We start from the raw sequence: 26,042 nt of genomic DNA, 5'->3' as shown, positions 1-26,042 counted from the left end.
AGTTTAGTCCTTGGTTTTTAGAAGACATAATTGATTGCTATGTCATATCTCTTTGCTGACATAGTGAGGAAAGAAGGATCAATTGTTGTCAAAAATACAGACAACTGTCTGTTATGTAGAACAATGGAAAATACCAAGGTTCCAGTTCCATTGGATTGCTCATCTCTCTGCTAAAGGATGTGCCAACTGAAGTGCAGCATTGGGCAAGAGTGACCAGTGTGGGTTTGTGAGCTCGGGGCTTGGCAGGAGCTGAAGGCTTTGGAGAGAACTGTGCAGGCATTCTTTGACTGGAGCTGGTACAGCTCCAGTAGAGCAGGCAAGGAACTGAAGCAGTGGAGTCCTGGAAGTAAACTGCCTCCATGTGGTCTGTTTTGTGTGTCTCTGGACTGTGCTTATCAGCTGCTTTCAGTCTGAGGAACGCAGTGTAGGAAACTCAGGCTCTGAGTTTCCTAAAAAAAAAAAAGGCAGTTCTGGTGCTACAGAGTTGATACTGTCTTTGGAGCAGAACAGCTGCTGTGTGCATAGACTGCAGTTTCAGAAGACTGCCTTGGTCTGTGATGGTTCATGCAAGGCATTGAGTTCAAGTGTCTTACCTGAAAATCACAAATCTCTATGACTGTTAGTCATAAGCATGAATTGGAACAACAGCAGACTGAAGGGAAAATGAAGTGATTGGTGATCAGCTGGTATATCTTGGTACTAGATGTTAGCATGATGTCTATCCATCATTTTTGATATTTCTGTTGATTATGAATGCTTTTTCTAATCAAACAAGTTTTCTGATAGGTTTTAGAGAGAAGAGGTAATGTCCCTCTACTTTATCTGAGAGAACATACAGAATAGTAACTAACTTCCACTTAGGATTTCCCTATACTGTTTTGCACTTTACTTGCATCAGGCCATAGAGCTGATGTGTTATCATTTCAGTTGTATATATGTCAGTGTTGATTTTCCTCAGAAATACTTTGGGAGCACATAAACATAGAGTTTTGCTTTTCTGCATTTTTGTTTGAATTAAGAAATGAATTAACTGTAACCTACATCAATTTGTGGGACACAAACTCATTCATAAGAAAAACTATCAACTTAGATATGAAGAATCCTTGTAATTTGTGGAGATTAGATGTTTTACTTTGTCTTTGTCTTTGCAACTTTGCCAGTGCTAATCTAGATAATGAATCTTTCCTGGCAGAGAAGTTTTTATAGGAAATCTTTGGTTCCTTTCATAAAACTAATTAGTCTAAGACATTCCCTGAAGGGTGGTATTTACTGCTGAGGCATATTTTGTGTTTTGTAGATGAAGCTGTAAACATTAGATGAAGAGCAGGGATGGGAAACAAAGTTTCTGTATTATTCTATGCCCATTGTCCTACTTTTTGGTTAGTAATTAAAAATGCTGGGACATTCCTTTATGCTCTTCAGTTCTGAGCTGATGTATCAGTGTTTAGATAATCTTCTATTGAGCTGCAGTGTAAGGCCCAGTTTCCTTTAATGCCTTTATTTATTGTTATCCTTACTGTAATTAAGCTTTTGTGGGGGGACAAATAGAGAGGGAGTCTATTTTTTTCTTCTGACATTGAATATATTTCTTCTCTATCTCTTCTCTCTATTTCTTTAGTCTTTACCAGGGACTATTGTCCTATTCAAAAAATTTGGAAGAAAGAGTCACAGGGGCTTCTTTGAAATTAACTTTGTTTTAGCACTCTTTATAGCTGAAAAGAAACAGTGAAATATTCCATCCAAAGCAGAAGTAAGAATGGGAATATAGAAGTTTAGTGATTATGATGACTTTTTAAATCTTTCTTGTTGAGATGTAATACATGAAAGGAAATGCAAGACACAGCTCTTTAGTGTCTGAGAAGGTGATAAATTCAGTTGTATCTGACTCTGCAAACAGTGAACCAATGCTTCGGGTATTCATATCCTATTAAACTTTATAGTTCAAATGGAAAAAAATCTATTGATAGTTATACTGCTTGTGTCATATTTTGTGTGCATCTTTATGATGTGATAAAACAACCTCAAAATATATTTGCTTATTAATTAAAATTAATGGTCACAAGTGAACATTAGAAAATTAAAAGGAATTAGATACAACATTGTTAATATATGAGTTTTATTAAGTATAGGGATTTTTCATACATTTAGAACTATACAAAGAGGTAATACATCAATGTCTTTGCTAACAATTAAATTTTTTTAAAAATTTGTATTTTGATTTATTTGTACTTTATTTATCAGAGAAAGCAACCAGTGAGATGAACACTGCAGAGGACTGGGGCCTCATCTTAGACATCTGTGATAAAGTTGGACAGTCACGCACAGGGTAAGTAACTTCAGGAATTTCCTCCCCAAACGTTTTTAATTCTGTTACTTCAGTCTCATACCCAGGTGAGAGGAGTGAATTTTTTGTTATCTTCTACAAACTTCTACAACAGCTGAATTTAACTTAAATTGATTACAAATAAAAGGAAAGTGTATGGGGTTTCTGCTGAAATATTTTGCAATCCTTGCTTTGGATATACTGGCTGATGTGTTAAAATTAGGACTTGTGTAACTTGTGTACAGCAGCTTTCCGCCAGTGTAGCAGATAAAATAAATTGATATGTTTTAGCAGTATCCCTGTAAACCAGGAAGCTTCATGAGGCATTTTTCTTACAGAATCATAATCTAAGTTGGAAGTGACCTCCAGAGGTCATCTAGTCCAACCCCCCCAGCTTCAAACAGGTCTAATTAGATCAGGTTGCTCAGGACCGTGTCGAGTCTTGAATGCCTCCAAGGTCAAAGGTTCTGCAACTTCTGTGGGCAGCATGTTTCAGTATTTAACTAGTTCTACTTACTAAGTAAGGAGATAAAAAAACCAATCTGTTTGCAATTTTTACAGTTCCAACTTGTTGGTTGCATCTTGCCCTGTGACTCTGCAGCTCTAAGAAAGGATCTGGCTGCATCTTCTGTGTATACTCTGATTAATTGCTTGTTGAAAGCAGTAAGCCCCACTTTTTGGCTGCCTTTCTCAAAGCTGAAAGTGCCTCTCTCATCTTTTCCTTGTATGTGACCCTCCCTGACTGTCCGGGCAGCTATCTATTTGACTTAGGGCAGTGTGTAAATAGCCTTCTTTCTCTGGGGAGCACCAAAGTGGACAAAATGCTCCAGATGCAATCTTACAAGTGCAGAATGGAGGGAAAGGGTCACTTTCCTGACCTTGTTGGTTGTGCTGGCCCATAGTTTCAGCTGGGATGTGGCTGGTTGTCTTAGCTGCCAGGCTGTGCTGCTGACACTTCTCACCCAATAGAACCTGCAGATAATTTCCTGCTTTTCATGTGGTCAGCTCCTGGCTTCATTGAAAATGCAGTACCTTATCCTTGTTCTTATTGAACTTCCAGTGTGCCCATTTCTCCAGCCTGTCCAGGTCCCTCTGAACATTATCCATGGCCTCTAGTGTACTGATATGTTCCCCTTCAACTTGCTCTGGTCAGTAAGTTACTGAGAGTACTGTTGTTCCCAGCAGAAATCCCTGAAGGATACTGCCTGCTAGCTGGAATTTGCACTACAGGTGACAACTCTTTGAGCCTAGGAGACCAGTTTTCCACCCACTTTTATCCAGCCCATATTTCACTAGCTATGTGATAAGGACACAACAAAGGCTTCAGCTGTATGTCAAATATTTGCTAAAACCAAGGTATAAAGCATCTGCTGCCCTCCATTGTTCTCACCATCAGACCACCAGTGTCTTTATCACAGAAAACAACAAGGCTTTGTGTTTCTTCTCCTTGTTTTCAGGAGTTATTCTCTGCCAGCAGGGCTTTGGAAAATGTACATTTTGGAGATGTGATACTAAATTAAACACATCTTAATATGGGCTGCTAATGTTTCATGTTTGATTATTTACTGAGCTCTTTCATAGAATTCATGCCTGAAATTACTTTTTGGACAAGAAAAGATAAAGTATAATTTGAACTAGCAACTAAAAAATACAGTTTAAACAATTTCAGAGTATTTATAGTGCTTTCAGTCAGTGTAGTATTAGGACTTGGAAATGTTTAAAATACACCTTTTTGAAGCATTTCTTGTAAAAATTTAGGGATGGAACAAACTCAAGAAGAAAGTTTTGCTACTGATGCAGTGGAAGGCTTCTCTGAGAGTGACTTGGATTGCCTTGTTAGAACTGCTAGAAGCAGTATGAGATGCCAGACAACACAGTCCCACCTGGGACTTTTGTTCCTAAGGACAGGTTTGCAAATAATCTTATTCCTTGGGATTAGAAATGGTCTCTGGAGGAGTACATAAAAATAGCACAGCATATTGAGACTTCTCTGCTGTTGTGTATAACTGTAGTTAAGATAACAGCTGGCAAGTTGTTAATAATGTTTCATATTAGTCTTTATATGTAAAATTGCATTTCTATTCCTTGAGCACGCTGATGCCAAGCTTGTAACAGTAACTATATTATTGAATGTTTCAGTATTCTATTTAATCACTGAAAGCCTTTCCACAGATGAAATTTAGTCTCACAGCAACATAGCCTGAACAGTGCTCAAATGTGTGTAGCTGCAAGAGACAGCAGTACAGATAAAGCTAGAGATCTGGTAATATGGAGATAAATTCCTGTTAGGATTTCTGAGGTTTGTTTGTGTTTTGGTCTTTTTCTTTTGTGTATTTGTATTTTAATCTTTTTCTTAATACAATTGTTTTATAAAAGAGAAGTGGGACTTTAACCTTTGTAGTATTTATCCTGCTTGTAATAGGCTGCCAGCTGACTTGTTGCTTAAATTCAGATTCTTTTAAAACTTGCTGAGAGTGGGTTTTCTTTGTTTTTAATGGATTATGTCGTGCAGTAGTAAGGTAAAGCAATACAATGTTTCCCATTAAGAAGTTTAAATGAGATATGCTTAGCTGTTTGAAATTCTCCTGCAGTTTAAGTTCCTCTTACAAGGATGCAAGTCTTCTTAACTGGGATTGGCTTTAATTTTTTAACCAATTCTGCTCTAGCACAAGCTGTTTGTTACTGTTCCTGGCAGAAGTTTAGATTACAAAAATCTCTCTTTTGTGGATTTTCTTTGTAGTAGTCTACAAGCTCCATTGCATCCTGCAGCATTCTAGATGTGGATTGCCTTACGCCTGAAGCCATGGGGCCTAGAAAAACACTTATTCATTAAGTAGCACTTCTGGTATAGTGCATTGTCTGCAAACTTGTTGGCATCCAGATTAATTGTTGGAAACCTGTTATGCTACAAAGGTGTTGCATTTTCTCATAAGATAAATTAGTTCCAGTTCCATAACATAATTGCTACTGTAATTTTTTATGTTGTAATTCTCTCCATACCGAGAATTACAAATTGCTGAAAATGTTATCTTGCTTACTTTAATCCAAACAACTAAAATAGATTTTTAGCAAGTTAGAATTCCATTGAATCCCTCTCTTTGACTACTTTCTTGGTTTTTTGTGAATTTTGAAATCAGAGTTGTTATTAGAATTTTTATAGAAAACACAGGAAAGACAGAAAATATGTCATATTTTAAACAGTATGATTTGTTTACAATAGCCTATATGAAATACTACTCTATGTAATACAGAATTAACATTTTCTGCGTGCTTCACATATCAGGTTCTTAGATGATCTAAAATTTGTCTAATGATGAGACAACACTTTTTTTAATCTCTGAATTTCCATTAGGAGATCATACAGCTCAGCAGTTGCACATCACATTGTTTGCATCCTGTTTTTTTGCCAATATTAGCTCAATGAGCAAGTTGCCTTTTCAGCATAGAAACATGATTAAAACAAAGGTTTTACTGTTAGAGGCAATCCTTTCTGCCTCCTGGTTTCGTACAGCATTCTTTAAAACTTGTTAATTTTAAAATTTTTTAAAATTTTAATCACATGGAGTGATTCTTGAGGCTGTCCTTTGCAGGGCCAGGAGTTGGACTTCAATAATCTTTGAGGGTCCCTTCCAACTCAGGCTGTTCTATGATTTGTATATTTGACTGGCATTTTAAGTCTGACTACAGGAATGGTATCGATTTTTGCATAGTGTTGCTTTTCTACAATGAAAATGCTTACAAAACTGAAGCTATAGTTTATCATCTCAGAATAAAATAACAATATGAAATTTGGATGGTTCATTAAACAGAATAAAAGGAAAAATTAATGGACAGGTATGGTATATTTTAGCAAAGATGCCCCCCCTTCTTCACTAATTTCAATGCTAGCCAATCGGGTTTGCATCTGGCTTTGAGACACTTGTACTGTTTATTTCATGAGACATACCAGTCTACATTGAAACTTTCACAACTTCAGGTTTTTTCAAGAGAAGTTACTTAAAAAAAAAAAAGATGTCTGAAAAAAATGGAGTCAGTGGCTGAGAGGCTGCACCAAGTGTTGAGAAAATAGAAATGTTCATTGCAGTGCTCTCTGTTGGGGGTGGGTATTGGCAAATTGTCTTTGAGAAATGGTTTGTCCATATTGCTGCTTGCCTAACTTTGTCTTGATTCCTTAGGGATTAATCACTGCCTCAGCAAGTCAGTGTTCTGGTTAGCTGTTTCTTCTTTGGTTGTTTTTGTGCTTGTTCATGCAAGAGAGAGCAGCAAACTTGCTTACTTGATAGTTTTCCATTGTGTCTTCCATTTTTCCCCCTCACATTACACAATCTCAGTAGCATTTTACATTGTAATTGCAGTGTATGTCTCTTAGGCTGACCAGGAAGCTTAATGACCAGCCTGTTTCTGAAACTGCAAGGAGGAAAGCTGAGTCCCACAGAGTTACCTTAGACTGTAAATGAACAATAAATTCCTGAATATATCTGAAATATTTTGTGCAGAGTAGTATTTTATATTGCAAATGCTGCTAATTGTGTCCTTGTTAAATATAATATAATCAGATTTTTTTTCTGCTTTCTAAAACTAAACCTGAAATTCATTGAGTATTTTCTAGATGAATTGGTTTATGATACCATATGATGCCACATATGATACATAGCTTCTATTATATCTTGCCATATTTTCACCCTACTTATTTGTTATAACTACTCATTGTGGTGCCTCTGAAATTATCATCATTGGAGTGGACCTGTGGCCAAATATTTGTATAGTACAATTTGGAGAGATGCCTAATAAGTAGACAGAATTCTACACTCATAGAGTGCATGCTTTCCTCTGGTTTCTGCATAGTGCTTCTCATAATTTACGCACTAAATTATATGATGAATTAATTAGAAGTAAAGATAAGAATTACAGGCCTGTCTAGAATAGGTCTTCTTACTCTGTGTGACTAAAGATCGGTACACCTGGATTATTTTCCTATCTACATGTAATCAAAATTTTTCTTATTTTAAACATTTGAGTATTTAAAAACATTTAACACTCAAGCATTGATCATTTCTTTTAAATATATAAACAAGTAGATTGTACTTGAGACATGTGGATGATCATTTGGCTTTGAGGCTTTCTTATTACTTTTAATATGACTTTGGATTCCTTTGTAAAAAACATCATAGGCTAATGATCCTGTTCCTGAACTGCTAAGCTCTTGATCCTGCACCCTGCCTTTATAAATACTGGCTTCACAATGGGCAAGAACTTTTTTGAGCTTGCAATCATATCACATTGTTAATCCTACTCATAAACTAATGGTTAAAGAAAGCAGTTATTTCTAACAATTTTAGCTTGTATTCTTTCTCAACTAAAGTGAACATATGAGAAGTCTTGGATAATTAATGGATAAAAGATAGTACTTGCCTTAAAGCCTTCATCTGTAATAATTGGTATGTGAAGGTATACACTGAATGATATGTACTTGTGCTGGGTGACAGCACTTTCTATAATTAGTGCCACTAAATATGAGGTGGACATATCTGTAAAATGTAGACACTGCCAAATATAGTATAGCCAAGCAGTGATGTAACTAATACCTGAGTTTCATGTTAGTTTTTGGATATCAGTTCAACAGAAAAATACTTTTGCTTCCAAAGACAACCATGCTATAAATGTGTAAACTCCATAAGTGTATAAAATCTCTTAGTTTAGATTTACCTTCTCTTTTCCTCCTTCTTTACTTATCCTCTTCCAGGGTTATCTTTCCAGGGCTGTTCAACAGATTATGATTTTATGCCCTTAAAAATTCCTACTTCAGCCTGACTCAGCTTTCCACTACTTTATAGATAGGAACAAAGTGTCAGAAAGCAGAAAGTCACATACATTTTAATATGTTAAACTTTCTGAAGTCCCCTTTCAAATTCTTTGTTGAAGTTGCTTTTCATGTTATTTCTATCTACCACAAGGTAGGTAAGACTTGAATTCGGTATTTAATTGTTTTGTAACTTTAATGTAGATTGTCTAACAGGTTTTTTTAGAAATTATTGGTTCATTACATGTCTTTATTAATGTTATTCTGTAGATTAAAAGAGACGTTGAAGAATATGGTGGTAATTCAAAATAAAAGGGTGTTGATAAATCAGTATGTAAAGAAATGTTCTTACATAAATATGTGAAATATAGAGGAGTAGATGCATGGGCTACAGAAAATTCCAGTTCTCTAATTGTAAGGGATTTTATGCATTTCTGGAGTATTTACAGTAATTTGCTCTATGTACAAGAAGTAATATAAATTACTGAAAGGTTTTGATAATTAAGAGAGATACAAATCCTACAGATAGAAATGGCTACAACTGTTTATGCTGTTTAATTTATTTTTAAATGTCCTTGTTTTAAATTATAAGCTACTAAATAATTTACTCACGGTGTTCAGGAGATCTTGCTGTCTCTTAATGTTGCCAGCATTGTCATGTGTGCAGTAGGAAATGTTCATTCCATTCCATATTTTTAAAGCTGGACTGTGTTTTTCAGGCCTAAGGACTGCCTCCGCTCTATTATGAAGAGAGTGAACCATAAAGATCCGCACGTCGCTATGCAAGCATTAACAGTAGGTTCTTTTTCATGTAGTTCATTTTCTTCCTGAAATGTTATATTGCAAAAGAAAATATCTAAGTTTTAATCTTTCTTTCATTAGCTTCTAGGAGCATGTGTATCAAACTGTGGCAAAATCTTTCATTTAGAAGTCTGTTCAAGAGATTTTGCCAGTGAAGTAAGCAATGTGTTGAATAAGGTAATGTATTGCATTCACTTTTACGTTTCACTTGTAAGTGAAATTAGGTAGTGAATTGGGATAATCTGAAAGTGGAATGGAATCTACTCTTAGAGAACTGGAAAGAGGGGGGAGGGGAAGGAGGGAAGATTACTGTAAAGACTGTGGCTCTCACAACTTCCTGAATGCCACTTCATACTAGTTAACATAGGTATTCTGTCTGGGGGAGGTGTTGCGTGTTAATTTATAAATAAGCTACTATATTTTCACTTTAAATAACATCAGTAAAACATTAAATACAAATATGATGAAATGGAGATAGAACAGGGGGTTCTATGTAATCTTATTTTACTTTATTTTGGGCCTAGCACATACTGTACTGGCACAAACACAATGCCGATGTATTATTCTCCCTTTCTAATAAAGACTGAGTGCTAAACTTGACTACAAAGTAAGGTATCTATGTTTTATATTGACAGTAATATGCAAGTACTTGAAATTAAGACCAGATTCTTACATCATTTAACTAGTTTCTGACTGTCCATGCAGGGTCATCCAAAAGTTTGTGAAAAGCTGAAAGCCCTTATGGTGGAATGGACTGATGAATTCAAGAATGACCCACAGCTTAGTTTAATATCTGCTATGATAAAAAATCTTAAGGAGCAAGGAGTTACTTTCCCAGCTATTGGTTCACAGGTATATTAGATTTTTGTGGTTGTTGTCAAAGTGTGTCACAAATTCTTTTTATCCTTAGCTCTGTATTTTACAGTTTGTAGTCTTGAATTCTAGAATGTTTGGCAAACTAAATGAGAGCTACCTTGTCTTAATAAAACTTTTCTTTGAGGAGTGAAATGGTCTAAATTATTTTAGATTTTTATGTAGCAGATGAATACAAAGCAAAATGGTGAACTTAATGCACTGTCAGTTTTTTCTTGGATTCATTTTTACATCTTTTACTTTTGGCTAGGCTGCTGAACAGGCAAAAGCAAGTCCAGCTCTAGTTGCCAAAGATCCTGGTACAGTAGCCACCAAAAAGGAAGAGGAGGATTTAGCTAAAGGTGAGTGCATTTATTTGCTGACATGATGCATATTGATTTATTTAAATGAACAGTAGTCAGTCTGTATGTGTTACTAATGGTTTCTTCAACAGTCAACCCACCAAAGTCTACATTTAAAGAGATCTGTGTCTCAAACCATATCTGCATGAGTTTCATAGTATTTGTCTCCACACTGCCCCGTCTTAAATATGATCCATTTTTTTCTGCAAGCTTGAGCTGAGTTTAATATGAGTGAAACTTCTCTGCTCAGTCAAGCTCAATTGAAAATGACCCAGAAATATGAAATTATTCAAGGAATGATAGGGAGGGAAATAAAGGAAGGGGCAAATTTTTGCTTGTTTAAGCAAAAATCATTTTGTTAATTATGAATTAAGGAGGGCCTTTACTGTGAAGGTGACCAAGCCCTAGCACAGGTTATCATGGGATAACCATGATAACCTGGTTCCCAAGGATATCATGGTGTCTTTTTTCTTGGAGATAGTAAAAAGTTGTTGTTGGCAGTCAGCTGTAGTGACCCTGCATGAGCAGGGAATTGGACCAGATGACTTCCATAGGTACCTTCCTACCTCAGCCAATCTCTGTAAATCTGATTCTGTGAATCCAGGCTAAGGGCTTCTGTCTAACAGAGAACCAGTGTGCACTGGAACAGATGGGTCTTTTTAATGTTTCAAGCAATCTGGAAAAGTTCAACGTGGTGTAAGATGTAAAATAAGAATGTAAATATTTTACATTGGTTCAAGGTTGTAACAATAATATACTTTGTGGAGTTATTATATTTGTTCTTAAATGCTATTTAATCATCCTGTCCATGTTGGAAGCCTCAGTAAATCCACAGACAGAATTCTGCTCTCTTTGTTATTTTCCATTAATTCTAAGAGAAAGACACAAAGTCATTAAAATGGAACAGGAATAGAATTATACTAAAAGTTTTCACAGAATTAAATTTTCATATCCATCAGCCCATTTTTATAGGGAATTTTCATCTGAGTAACTCTTCTTTTGTAGCTATTGAGCTGTCACTAAAAGAACAAAGGCAACAACAGACAGCACTTTCCAGTTTGTATCCAAGCACCTCAAGCCTTTTGACAAACCACAAACATGAAGGCCGAAAGGTTCGTGCAATCTATGATTTTGAGGCTGCTGAAGATAATGAACTAACTTTTAAAGCTGGAGAACTTATAACTATACTTGATGACAGGTAAGTTATATAGAAAGCCTACTAGAATTATGTTAAACTGTAAAAATTAATTAGAAAAAATTATATCTTCTATGTAGAAGCATACCTTGAAATGCAATGAATGGAAATGTATTTTTGTATTAATACTTTATTTTGTTATCTTCTCAATTTTTTACAAATAAATGTATTTGCATAAAATTTCCTTATAAAGATTTCTGCATATATGCAAGTTATATTCATGTGCTAGTAATATAAAAGCCTTTACTGTGCAATTCCTAGGAAAGTTCCATGTGAGTATGGGATTTCTGATGTATGGGGTCTTTACTTATTTTTTTTAATCTTTAGTGATCCAAATTGGTGGAAAGGTGAGACTCATCAGGGTATCGGATTGTTTCCATCTAATTTTGTAACAGCTGATCTTTCTGCTGAGCCTGAAATGAGTAAGTAACATTACATTTATATATATATATATATATATATATGTTTAACTCTGCCATGGCTCATGGGTGATTTCCTTCCCCTTATGATAGAGTTCAGTTGCAAGTGAATGTGATCATTGAAGTAAAAGTGAGGAGCCCTTGCTATGCTATAACAAACAACAGTCAGACCAAGGTTGCCCAAACTGTCTCCTGCTGAAAAATGCTGTTATCTGCTGCTGCCTTTGTCAGCAGCTTCTTTGAGACTCATGAAATCACTCCATTGACACCTAGACAGACATGGACAACAGCAGCTTTTTTTTCCAAATGGCCTTTTTGTCCAGTTGCAATGGTGCGTATCTAATTGAGGTAGAACTGCAGGCCCCATGGCAGATAGGACTTGGAGGCAGATTACCAAATAGTTCAAGATAGTACCAAGATTACCAATAGTTCAAATAGTACCAAATTGCTCAAATAGTTCAAGAAACCTACCTATTGTAGGTATGTACCTGTGCATAGTGGACAGAGGGATTTTCTGCATGCAGCTTATTTATATCCATCAAATCTACTTTAAATATTTAATAAAAATATGAAATATGAGATAAGACTTCAAGATTTCTGTAAATCTCATGGGTTTGCAAGATTAATCTTTTGTGCTCTCAATTTGAGGGTGCTAGAAGTATGAGCAGGTCAGCAGAATTATGTGCTGTACCAGTCATTTGTGCTATGCTAAGACTATCTAATAAGAGTCATACTTGGCTTTTTTGCTAAATATAGAGCTTTTTTTGTGCTACTCTCCACTACAGAGGAATGAGATGCTTTGCTGATAGGATTTGGTGAAGAAAGAATAGAGAATCTTGAGACCTTTTCAATTGTGGACTTTGCTTTGGAGAAAAGAAGGCTCAGTTTGTCATAGATGATTTTATCAGTTTAATCTTAAACTTGACTTGGTAGCCCTATTTTTTCCAGTCAGTCTTTCTGAGTCTTTTATCCTGATAACCTTTTAATATATGTTATGTATAGGGAGACTATGATAAAGCCATTTACTTGCTAAAACATATTTCTGCTGAGCTTGTGTGAACTGATCTATTTTTTTATAATGTGATTTACAGATAAGAAAATTATTTAGATCTGTGGCTTTCAAATGTCAATAAAATACTAATTTTTAAAATTTTCACAGTAGAGATTTCAAATGCAAGGAACCTAAAACCTTTACTAGTTGTATAATATTTATGTCATTGTTTATTTTTTCTTTTGTAAAATTAAATCTGGCTGTTTATCTTACAGTGAAAGCTGAGAAGAAAACAGTGCAGTTCAGTGATGAAGTTCAAGTAGAGACAATAGAACCTGAGCCAGAACCAGTTTATATTGATGAAGTAAGCATGGCAAAAATCCTGATTGGTATAAAATGCACTGCTGGGACATTTAAATATGTGATGTTTAACCCTTTCATCTCATACTTCAAAAATATGATAAAAAGAGCATGGAAAGAGAGTTTTCATTAAAGTAATAAATAAAATCTTCAGTATTCTCTTTTGTTTAAGAGTCTTGAAGTTTTTAGGAATTTATTAAACTGAATTTGCAACTGCATTCCATTTAGGGCCCTACTTGAGGGTTGTACATCTGTTTACCTCCAAGCTAGAATCATAGTGCTGAGTGGTACATCTACTTTCAAATTTTGCTTTAAGTACTTCAGGATACCATAGAGATACTCATCTTGACTGCTCACTTAGATTTATTTCCAGTGTAATCATCACTGTCTACCCTCAGACTGAAAGATCTCTTTCTGTTCCTGAAAAGTCTAAAATTCTGTTCCTGTGTAAGTAGTATTTAGTAAGATATTTACAATCTCACCACGGTGATCCTGTAAGGTTTCCAGGAACATTCAGTCCAGGAAATTCCCCCCCCCCCTTTTTTTTTCTTTTTTACTTCAACCTGGGTTCTGATATTGTTTTTTTGAAATGAGAAATCAGTTACTGTCTTCCTGAAGTCCTATTTAAATCCCACCTCAAAAACTCTTCTTCCCGGGAGATACTTAGTTTGTAACCTGCTGATATAGATTATCTGAGGCCTGCCTTGAGCTTTCAGCCTTCCAGCTTTTGTTTTCTGTGAGTCCATTGTTGATTTTCAGTGTCTTCTTTTGTTTTTGAATTGGCCACAGTATAATTTTTAAGGAAGTAGTTAATTTGACTTTTCCCAAACTTTCCATGGTTTAAGGAGGACAAAGCATGGTTTTCCTTTATACAACCTATATAACTCAATGTGAAAAAGGCTATTTATTTGATAGTACTCAGCTAATAAATGATGAAAAAAATTTACATATTATGTTTTTGGTACTTTACCAATATAGTTCAGTCCAAGACATATTTTTCAAAGACTTTATGCCTGTTTGTTTTCTAACCTTTGATGTTTTTATTACAAAAGGGTTGCACTTAAACTCCTTACTTAAACTTAACTTATTCTGAAGTAAATCCTGAGATGCCTCCAAACATCATCTTAAAACAACACTTCATTATATTGGTAATGACGTGGCTCATATGCTGAATAGGCCTCATGCACTTAAAATTTCTTTTCAGTGAATTTGAAGTACTTTCTCAATGTCTTCTGTCAAAACATTTCCACTAATCCCACTAGGTGGTGGTATTGCATATGTAATATCTAGGCTGGAAAAATAGGAACTGCTCAGAAAATAATGCATGTTTAGAAGGACTTCTAGGAATAAAGGAGTATTGTGTACATTCCACTTGTTACAACTATTTTTTCTCATTTAGCATTTTTTGTTCAAGCATCTTCATTCCTGTAAAGTAGCATATATAATTTGCAATTTCTTAAAGTTAGTCTAGTTGATTCTGAAGTGCCAAGAGATCAAAATGGCTGTTGTGAACAGCTGCTTTAATTTACTATCCTGAAAGTGCTAATTCCCTTGCTGCCACATTTGCCCTAATAATATGATTTGTGTTCCAGGATAAAATGGACCAACTCTTGCAGATGTTACAAAGTGCTGATCCATCTGATGACCAGCCAGATCTCCCAGAACTGCTTCATCTTGAGGGTAACAAAAAAGAATGAATTTTTTCATTATTGTTTTCCTCACTGGTAATTTTCTGTATCAATGCAGATTGAAACTAAGCTGAAACTACTTCAGTTTCGTGTGCATGAGAGAAGCATGCCTGAGAAAAGTACCTGAGCCATAATTATCTTCTCACTTCTTGTTTCCCACATCCATGAGACCAAAGTCAAAAATATTAACTTAAAACAAATCTACTTTTCTCTACTGTTTCCTAAATTATTTTCCCTTTTCAAGACACATAAATACTCATATTCATTCATAATTTTTTTCCTTCACAGGGTAGCACAGCATGAGTGGCAAAAGGAGTGTCAGGAAGATTCCATGAGAGGAAGCAGAAATACTAGAGAGACTTAGAATAGACCTGTGGGTGTCCCACATGCCTTTCACTTGCATGTGTATTTCTGGAGGAGTTGCATATTAACAAATAACTCACAGAGTGCTACAAATTATCCTACTCTTTGAGTCATTGTTTAGACTACCTCTTCTTAGAGACATTATAGATCATTTTACCTAGGCTGATAGATGCACCAAAATTTTTAAGTTTTGGATAAGGAAGAAAAGAAACTTCCCAATTACAAGACAGAACATAGGCTTAAAGTGACAATTCAGATGACACCAGATTTTGTTAAGAAAATGGCAGTTTCTACATCTATCTAGAAGTTAATAATTAATTAGGTTTGTAAACTTTTAGATATCTCCCATCTTTCCACACCCATCTGGTTCATCATGTCTGTAAATGAATCCTGTTTCAGAAACTCACATCAGCAACATGTCTACACATATTCTAGTTCCACTGAAACTAAAGAGAGGTAAAAAGAAACATGACTGGTTTTATTCTTTCAAGTCCCAAACATAGCTATAGAGGCTGTTGTCTAAGAAGCAGATTGCCTGTATCTGATCCAGGACAGAGGCAGAGAAATTAAAGGTATGCTTGTCAACCAGCCTACAGATATGGCTTACCTTAGGAGTTGCTTCAAAATACACTGTGAGATCATTAAAGCAATGCTGAATTTTATATTGAACCATGGGACTGCTCCTGGAATCTGAAGGCAGTAGTATGGTCAGATGATTACTCCCCAGCTACCTGCAACAGCACATGTCAAACTTATGGCTACATATAGTTCTACAATGCTAATTCAAGATTACTTGCTCTACACTTAATTAGGCTTTGGTGAACTAGTGGTTTTGGCATAGGTTCTGAAAATTTTGCTGTAGATGTGTTTTGAGTTCTTGGTTCCTACCAGTGGTGGCAGATGCTAATCAAAGACATTTGTGACTGTACATGTGGATGGCAGAAGAAAACGAAGTGGTTTTCTATCAAATGTTGATCAGCATCTGCCACCACTGGTAGGAATCAAGGACTCAAAACATATCTATAGCAAAAATTTGACAGAAAAATCGCTTCATTTTCTTCTGCCATCCACATGTCCAGTCACAAATGTCTTTGAACTGGAGAGCTCATCCTAATGTGTTCAGGAGCCCAGAGTTTGTAGTTGGCAGCAGAGCAGTCATCATGTTAACAGACATCTAAGCAATCCTTGTGATGCCTTTTGTCACACTTTGTGCTATACATAAAAGCAGGCAGAACTTTGACAGCTTTTACATCTTTGCCCAACATTTCTGCCAATGTATTTCTGATCCCAGGTTCAAAGAAGCAGATGGGTACCTCTCATACAACTCCTCTTGCACCTGGAGTTGCCTTCAAGGAACTCAGTAATGATGTCCTTTCACTTGTCATGGCTCAGATGTTTTCAGGGCCTTCTGCATTTCTAATATCCTAAATTTTCCTTTCAGCTTCTGTGTCTGTTTATTTTACATTTGACAAACTCTGCCTTTCTGCTAATTAGCTATGGTTTGCTTGGCAGGTAGATGAGCTCCATGTCCTTGTGCTGAAAGGAGGCAAGGGGTGTGCATTTTTGTTTATTTTAATGCTTTTTCATTCTGATTCTGAAAAATTTTGTGTTGTTTTTTGCACATGTCACTGGTTTGAAAGAGCCCCTTCCCCCAGTTAGAATTCTAGTGAGACTAATGTGCAATTAGTGTCTTTGATGTGCAGATGATTGAATCATTGCAACCAGTGTTCTCCTTCATTGTTTTCATAGTCTTCTTGTAGCAAAATTGGATGAGCACATGATCTAGGTTGCAGTGCCAAATCTTCTTTCTTTAAGAAGAGATTTCAATTCATGTGGACCTCTAATGCAAAATAGTTTCAGTTTTATACTTCCTGGATGTTAAATGTACTTTGTTTAATTTTATTTTTATTTTTAAATATATTTTTAAAATTGTACCAGTACTGAAAACTTTAGCTGGGCCTCATTTTTGAGTTGTTCATGATGCTACCTCTGTTATTAAAAATTTTTTGACATACAGCTTATAGTAATGAACTAAAACAAAATTGGACAAGCATCTATTTCTATCTAATTTTTTTATTGCTTTCTGACTTTGCAGTATGGAAATGTTTATTACTCTGATATATTCTAATGTGTTTCTGTTCTAGCAATGTGCCACCAGATGGGACCTCTCATAGATGAAAAATTGGAGGATATAGACAGGTAAAAAGAAATGTCATGTGCTTTGACCGAAATTAAAATTCATTCTTAGAAACCAGAGTTATTACTTGATAATATTGTAATTTCTATGAATGCTGGCAAAGAAAATATGTGTATTTATTAGTAGTTTCTCTGAGAAGAGGTCTGAAGATTTTTTTCCCATAGTCACATAACAATTTATAGTGTTATACCATTTGACTTTCTGTCACTTGTCAAGCATCAGTTCACAATAAAAAAAAGTTACTTAACACACTTAATGAAATTACTCTATGTTGTCTGTCTTATAATAAAGTTATCTAAATTGTAAAATGAATGTATTATAACTGTAATATATATTTTCTAGGAAACATTCAGAACTGTCAGAGCTCAATGTGAAAGCAATGGAGGCTCTTTCTTTGTATAACAAATTGATGAATGAGGACCCAATGTATTCCATGTATGCAAAACTACAAAACCAGCAGTATTACATGCAGTCATCTGGTGTTTCTGGCTCTCAGGTATGGATGTAGCCTTTAATAGCCATTGACCTTATCAAGTTCACACTGACTGAGCAGTGTTTTCTCTTAGTTTTTTTGCACAGTATGTAAAAAAAGAAAAATGAAAGCGTTTGTTTTCAGCTACAAGCTTTGGATGCTCTTCTTTTGTGGGTTCTAATGCATTTGGTGTTTTTCTGCTCAGTTCCTTTTGATCAAGGAAAAAGCCCATCCTGGGCTTTAAGTTGCATAAAATTAAAAAATAAAACTGCCAGGACTTTGCATAGTGGGTCAAAGAAAATAAGCAACAAAAGGAGTACAATTTCTCCCTATCTACTCATAGATAATTCAACATGAAAATGATGCTATGAAAGAATTACCATTTTTAACTTCAGCAATTTAAATGCTAAGTGCTCTTTAGTGATCTTTAAAAAAAAAGGAAACGAAAAGATTTGAGAAGTCTTTAAGTTCTAAAGTCAGATACTAAATAGCAAATTTTTTTGTATTTTATTTCTAATACTGCTTTATTTAACTTCCTAGGTTTATCCAGGGCAAACTCAAGGTAATGCATATTTGGTGGCAGGGAGTGCACAGATGGGCCCCATTCAAGGTTACAATCTTCCTCCAGAACAGCTCCCTTCTCTCAGCCAAGGCACAGTTACTCCATCTGCCAGCTCAGTAATTCCTGGTCAGCCTGCACAGACGTCTTACACAAAGTAATTTTAAATATTTTTCTATTCAAGTTTAAATCAATTTAAACAGAGACTCTTTTTTAAATTACAGGAGTATAATAAACACAACTGAATGATACTTTAGTGCAATCACTTCCAGAGTGCTTTTTATTGGTGTCATGTATTTGGTAAAAATTCCTGACAAACTTAAGTTTTTTATTGGTTTTTTTTTTTTTTAATTTTATATAGTTTTAAATTTTCTGTATACAAAATATGTAATTTATGTAGCTCTATGCTTTTTAGTATAAACCAGAGAAAATGATACAGACATTATTTAGTAGAATTAGTAGTAACTTTTAATATAGTTTTAATGGTGAAGATTATATGCTGCTCTGGCTGGCTCTGCATAATTTCTGAGTGTAAATTCTACTGCTTATTTGTCAAATATCTTACTACAGAAGAATGGGGAGAATTCTGCTCATTTTGGGAAAGAAGTGAATGGGCAATGAATACGGACTAAAGCTTATACAGCTTGCCCAAATAAGGAAGCTAAAAAAGGCTTTTTACATTGGCTGGATGGCCAAAGATGCAAAGTTTTGGTTCAGTTACCTATATTGTGGAAAGATTTGTGGGTTTTTGTTAATTGCTTTTTATTTGTTTGGGTTTTTTGGTTTTGTTTACTCTCTATGGAGAGTAATTTTATTCTAAAAAGTTGGGAGACACATCCATCTGAGTTATTAAACTATTTGTTAGTCTTTGTCCCCAGAGGTACTTATTTGGGATAGCAAAGCATACAATGATAAAGTGAATTTCTGCATATTCATCTGACTTATTTTGCTATTTAAAACAATTTGTTGGGTTTTGTTTTTTTTCACGAATAGATTGGAAGATAAATGGTACTCCGTGTTACACCTTAAAATAAATCAGAAGTACAGATACATGGTCTAATTTTAAATCCATGGGGAGTGCCTACTGTATGTTTATATCTGAGGAGTGTGTTTGAGTTTTAATGGGAATACTCATTGGCTAGTTTAAAATATGCAGTGTGTCCAGAGTTAGAAGATTTTTGTGTGTATAAATAGAACAACTGAAGAAGCAATAAAGTTTTGCTGTTCTGTTGGTAAATGGTTTGTTAATTCTACTTTAAATATGTTTTCTCTCATTTTTGTTGTTTGGTTTTTTTTCAGTGCAATGGTTGGTTCTGTTGCTGGAAGTACCTTCTCTAACCAGCCTTCAGTGTATAGTCCACCACCTGGTACTGTTGATGTTGCTGCTTATCAGAATGCTGGAACTAATATGCCCCAGGTGCCAAACTATAACTTAGCATCCACAGCTCTGCCCCAGACAGCAGGCAGTCAGCAAGCACCTCCACAACAACCACAGCCTCCACCACCTCAACAAGCACAGCACAGTTACTCACAGAAGGCTCTGCTATAGGATCCAGGACTTGTGATTCCTAATCTTCTTTAACCTCTGCTAAAGGCGGTTGGCGATTCTATGAGTTCCTTCATTTAATCTCTTAAACTTTGTTTATCCTCAGCTTAATAAGAATCTCTCTTGGTGAACAAGTTCAATTTGCACTGACTTTTTAGGATTTTTTTTTTTAATTTTGCGGAAGAACTGATATATTTAGGAAATTTAATTCCTTTTAAAATGCCTAAAATTGGTACAAGATTATTTATGTATGGTTAAATTGGCTAGTTTGTGAAAACTCAACCATGGCAAACTGTTGTGGCATATATGTTATGTACATATAGTGTGTGATTGCAGTAGTGCCCATTTCGTATAATTATGGTGGTCATGCAAATATATTTAACACAATGTTTAAAAATAATTTGCTTTACTATTTTATTTTAATCATGAACTGACAACCATATTTCATAGTTTTGTCTAGTTTTAAGACAGATGCAATGTCTTTTTCCAGTGCAGGAAAAACAGTAATTCTGCATATCATGGTTACAGTTACAAGCTAAGGTCTATATATGAATTGATAAACTTATCTAAGTTTCACTACTTCTTGAATTGAACACAAGTGTATCATGACTATTAGATAGCTTATCTACCAAAGTAAACTTGTTAACTAGTAAATAATTTGGGGGGATAAAAGCAAATTATGATTCTGCTTTGGACATAATTACTAACTTAAAACTACTATTCAGAGGCTGCTAAACATGTAATGGGACCATGAAACAGAACAGCATTTTATCATGAGAAGCATGTAATTTATTTTTCCAAGTTGTTTTTTAAAATGAGAACCACAACTGTATTCTATGTGTGTTGGTAGAGATTACACCAAAGAAAGACAGAGGAATTGATTTGAAAGAGAAACAATGGAGTTTTAAACTGGAACACACAGCATGAATTACACTATTTTATTCAAGTTTTCTTAATTAGAACATGGAGAATTGTGGACATGTAAATCACTTTGCTGAACAAACCTTCAGGGCTTCATTATATCTCTTGTGGCCTTGCTTAACAATTTGTTCTGTTTACTGTTCTAACACAAACACTTCTGCCTTAAATGTCTGTTTCAATTTCCAGTTGTACCATTTGAGTTTATTAGCCCTTTTATAATTTGAATAGTTCATGAGGCATCTCATCTAAATCCACTTTTAGGTTACTTTAAATTCTCTTCTGCAGCAACATGCATTAGCCTGTTTTAAACCCTTGTGTTCCTCAGTAACTTAGCCACATGGCTTTGTAAATCATGGTATTTTCTTTCTGTGGATGAGGTGCTGCAAAAGAAATGTGGTAATGGAAGGCAGCATTTCAGGTGTGCTTGAGCAGAGTTTCTTGTACAAAGACTGTTGTTAATTTGTGTTTGTATTCCATCTTGTAATGCATCCTGGTTTCATCTTTTCCAGCAGCTCTACTTTCCACTAGAGCAATACTGGGTGGCTTCAACATCAGATCTGGTTTTAGTCCTGTGTGTATGTCAGAAGTTGTTTGTTATGTGTACTATATTTTAGTGTGATGCTTCTGGAATTAAATGTTGCAATTGTACATTATACTATAAAATGAGCTCTGTCATGCCATGTACTCCTGCATCTGTTCACAGTTACCTAACATGCCTTTGTTTCACTATTTTAATTGACATCAGTGTTTTGCCAGATACTTTAAGATGACTGCTTTGCATAACTTCTGACTGGGGTGGTTACAAAACGTGCCCATGGTTGATCTTTTCCCGTTGTGGATGTTCTAGCCAGCTGCTTGATCTAATGCTAGGATTTTCACATATTTGTTTTCTCTAAAATTTTTAAGCATCCCTGCAAACTGTCATTAATTATTTCAGTGCTTGGTGTCATCACAAAAGGCTGTGATGAAAGGAAATACTAAAGAAAAAAATAATAATCTGACATACTGTGTCATGGATGACTTTTTATGGATCGAAGAAGTGATGTTTTTAGAAAGAACTTGTGGTATAATTTAGATAGTGTTCTCTGTGTGCATTAGTTATCTTATTCCAAAATGAGATAGTCAATGTATAGAAATGTATAATTTATACACAAAAGTGAAAATAATTTTTTATTCCATTGTTCTTAGTCCCTAATTCAAGGAGAAGCTTGAAGCATCAAGATAGTCTTTTTGATATTAGGTTTTCATATGTTGTGTCACATGTTCCCTAATAAGGGTATGTGGAACTTCCATACAGAAATGACCCAAAAAATATACATTTTGTTAGTAAATTGTCATTGTTTTTAAAACTTTTGAAGTTTTTCATTGATTTACAGAAATGCTGGATCCTGGTTTCTCATTTGAACACTGAACCCTTATGTTCATCACAGTTTTTCTGCTCTCCAACTTGCTTATTTTGGTCATTCATCCATTTTTATGAAAATTAAAATCACCTTTCATGTTCATAATGACAAAAAAACCCACTTGCTAAAATTCAGTGCCCCTTTAAATTCAATATAACGAAAGTTGTGAAAAAAAGATAAACATTTTCTATTTTCCTCCATACTTTAATAAAAGTCACTGCTCTAAGGTATCTCCTGAGGCAGGCTGGGAATTTTAGTTGACTTTGAATCAGAGTTCATTGTCTGTAACTGGTGGAGTAGGTCACTAGAATTTTAGGTTCTGAGTCTTAGTGTTTCTGTTGCAATCTACATTTTCCATTTCACATGCAATTTTTGGATTAAATTGAATTTGGAGCTGTATTACTTCATGTTGATTTTTTTAATCAGAAAATGTCTTTCTGCTTGCCCTGTATGCTTGATACTCTGAAGTGATGCCTTCTCCTACTTTGCTAGATGCTGTCACTGTATGAATTCTGCAGTCATCCTCTAATATTCTCTCTTACAGCTTAGAAATGATACTTCAGTTCACCTCCTCTCTGCTGGTTTGTTATCATGAACCTGGAGATGCCATTGCTGTTGCTTCTCTGCCATGATTTATTCTCAGATTCCTTGTTCCTGCATTGTTTTGACCAAGTTCACTTATGTTCTACCTTATTATGGTGTTGAACACTGAAATGTTAGTGAGCAGGGGAAAGCACATGTACAGCTACTGTGTGGAAAAGCTTTTTAGCAATTAAATAACGTGTCAGAATGTAAACTGTTTGAAAGTAAGGAATCGTTGGAAATGTTATTCATGTTCCAAGAGAAGACCTGATTTTTGAATGTCTTGTTTCTTTACATGTAAATTGTCAGTTTAAGGCTAAAATGTCTTCCAGATACTTTGTATAACCCTTTTTTACTTAACCCTTTCTTTAAGGAATACAAAAATACTAATTAACTTCAGAAGGGGCATTTCAGTGTCTTGGTTGGCATGAATTGGAGCAAACTCTGGAAAGTGCCTTCTGTGCGTTTCACTTTTATGAGCAAAGTTTTTCTAGCCATGTGTATCATCTCAATTTATGTGGGCACGACAATGGTATAAGATTTACTGTAAAACCTCCCAAGAAAAATACTGGTGTTAAAATTTTCTGTATTGACATCATGGCAGTGTGTTCCAGAGTGTGCAGGAACAGTCACAATATATTTGCCCAACTCTGTTTAGTAACTGGTGCTGTGTAGATGTGTCTGTAATGTCATTGGCCAAAGCACATAGCAGTAAAAAGGAGCAAAATGTAAGAATTCCTGCATGTTTCAACAGGTGTGGAGCAGCATACTGCCCTCACGTGACAGTATTTATGTCGAAATACTGTTCATGAATTTTGAGGCAGGGAGAACTAAATAAATTTGAGCTTCAGAAAATTCTGCCAGATTGCAAATGGTTAGATGTAACAGAGATGGATTTGCTTTTAATACCATATACATATTTTGCTGATCGACTCTAGGCTGCTACTATAGTTCTCTGATTTCCTCTAGATGGCAGGAGCATCAGATTTACACTGGAGAACTGCTTAATACCTCATTCTCCAATTTTTTTAGTAATTTCTCTAATATCACTTTATTTTTCACTCATATTTCAAAGATATCTGTGCAGTCTTTATATACAAAGGTCTTATTCCTTCTCTGCTGGGGTTCACAGAATGAAAAAGGCATCTCTACTTAGAGCAGCTACACTGGCACTTTGAATTACACAACTGCACCTTCCTTTGGAGAACATGTATGTATCTGTTTTGAAGAGCAAGGAAGCATAATTTTTCCAGTTAAGAACTGCAAGAGTTATTTTTAAAGATAAAGGTGGAATAAAAGTTACAAAAACCTTCCTTGCCAACAGCAGGCAGAATCATTTTTTACTTTGTTATTCAACCTTAGTAAAGCTGATCAACTCCACACTACAGCTACTCCTTTCTCATTTTCAGCTGCAGTGAAGAATATTGACCTTCATACATACACTGTCCAACACCATAGGAAAACATGGAGAAAGCCTTGACATTTGAACTTTTGCTTCAGTATGTAAAAAACACTACATACATTTTTGAAACCTTGTTTCTTAAATTAGGATGGTTGTGTTTAAAAACATTCCATTTGCTACTATGTAAATTGCAGATCTAAAATTACCTTTTCATGCTGCTTCCTTGGCAAAAAGGTGGTAGCAGTTTTTGTTCTATCCTGCATGTTCTTCTGGAATCCAAATATTTTTTGTCTATGTCATGAAAAATAAAAACCTGCTGCAGTCTGCTTTGGTTTTAATAAAGTGTACACAGTAGCAAAGTGCATTTTTGTTTGGCTTTGTTTGTTTTGATGCTCCCTTTGATGTTGACATATGTATATATTTAGATATACTGCACCGTTGTACAAGAATTGTTTTAGTAAATAACACTATTTGTAAAAACTGTTAATTGTTTTTGGTATGAATGCAAAATATTAAAGTTGGAGTATTTAGTTCATTATGTTGCAAAGTCAATTTATAAATTTTATAGAAGAATATTCTGAAAAGGACTTCTTTTGCTGGAAAGACTTGGAGATACAATAAGCAAGGTCTGTTAAAAGTACTTACATTTTCTGGTTTTAGATCGGGTGGAGGTGGGCTCTTTGTTCTGGTTGGGGAGGATTTGTAGGCTTTTTGTTTTTGTTTGATGCTTACACATAAATTACATTATCTTTTTAAGCACAGTCTCTCATTGATTTCCTTCAGCTAACCCAGATAATCCATTGTAGATGTTATTTTGAGTATGCTGCATGTCCTCTATCTGTTGGTAAATATAGCATCAGTATTTTAAAGAGATTTTAAAGAACAAATGGAAACAATTGTGTCTGTACTGTCTGATGTATATATTTGGTTACAGATGAATAAGCTGATTCTATGGTAGCTTGACAGTTTGGTAGCTTGACAGTTCATTCCATTTCTGATGACAGCAACACAAAGTAGTGTAGAACCTGGTGTTTTGATCAATGTAAAATGTCTTGAAGATCAGGCTAAAACCTGGTTTATGAATCTTAAAGTGCTGTCAGAATTGGAGCTTAATAGACTTGATAGCTGTATGCTGCGTTCTTAAAACAATGATAAGCATTAATTTCTTGCCTTAATTGATGTAGACACCATGCATGGGACTTTGGGAGCAGTGGGCAGCAGTATCAGTTTGCCTGTTCTTAGGGTGTCTTCCTAAAAATGTGAGGCAAACCCCTTAGAACAAGAGGTTATGTGGATTGTGGGTTAGTTCAGTAGCATAACTTGTGTCTTTCAAGAGAATGTCTATTCAGTTGATAGAATTAAAAGTTCTGCAGATTGTGTAGAAATGAAACTTGTTCTGTTTTGGATCAAGGAGAGGCAATTAATGTTGAGTTTTCTTTACTGCCTATCTCTTAGGTAAAAAGCATTTCTGTTGGGATGCCTATGATAAAAATAGATTTTGGGAGTTTGTTTCATAGTATTTAAAGTTTATTGTAAAATCTGTTGCCATGAACCTGGGCAAGAGATAATATAAGCATGAAGTTGTGTTTGAGGAGCTGGAACCAACTCTTAAACTTTTGAAGAACTGGTTCATATATAATCTCTCTTCATAGCACTCACTTCATATCATATTTATGAAGCTGGAGACCTTAATGAATTGTCTTATTACTCAAACTAGTTTTGAAATCTTATTCTACTCTGTTGCAGGATAAAGATTTTTCTCTCTCACAATATTTTTAAATTCAAATTTAGATTATTTTAAGTCGA

General features: G+C 35.1%; 1 protein-coding gene across 1 annotated transcript in view; it reads left to right on the top strand.

Moving 5' to 3' along the window:
• The window catches only part of STAM (signal transducing adaptor molecule), a 33,088-nt gene extending 8,317 nt beyond the window's left edge, over positions 1-24,771 (top strand). Inside the window, exons 2-14 of the mRNA XM_066552665.1 lie at positions 2,242-2,326; positions 8,843-8,918; positions 9,006-9,101; positions 9,630-9,776; positions 10,048-10,138; positions 11,144-11,336; positions 11,661-11,755; positions 13,019-13,107; positions 14,696-14,783; positions 17,299-17,353; positions 17,694-17,847; positions 18,364-18,539; positions 19,682-24,771. Coding sequence (XP_066408762.1) covers positions 2,242-2,326; positions 8,843-8,918; positions 9,006-9,101; positions 9,630-9,776; positions 10,048-10,138; positions 11,144-11,336; positions 11,661-11,755; positions 13,019-13,107; positions 14,696-14,783; positions 17,299-17,353; positions 17,694-17,847; positions 18,364-18,539; positions 19,682-19,931 — 1,595 coding nt within the window. The 3' untranslated portion in view covers positions 19,932-24,771. The remainder of the gene's footprint in view (positions 1-2,241; positions 2,327-8,842; positions 8,919-9,005; positions 9,102-9,629; positions 9,777-10,047; positions 10,139-11,143; positions 11,337-11,660; positions 11,756-13,018; positions 13,108-14,695; positions 14,784-17,298; positions 17,354-17,693; positions 17,848-18,363; positions 18,540-19,681) is intronic.
• Positions 24,772-26,042: the final 1,271 nt, after the last annotated feature.

Source organism: Molothrus aeneus, chromosome 1, assembly GCF_037042795.1.
Source record: "Molothrus aeneus isolate 106 chromosome 1, BPBGC_Maene_1.0, whole genome shotgun sequence".
In the NCBI taxonomy this organism is placed as follows: domain Eukaryota; kingdom Metazoa; phylum Chordata; class Aves; order Passeriformes; family Icteridae; genus Molothrus; species Molothrus aeneus.
This window is presented reverse-complemented; position numbering and strand designations above follow the sequence as displayed.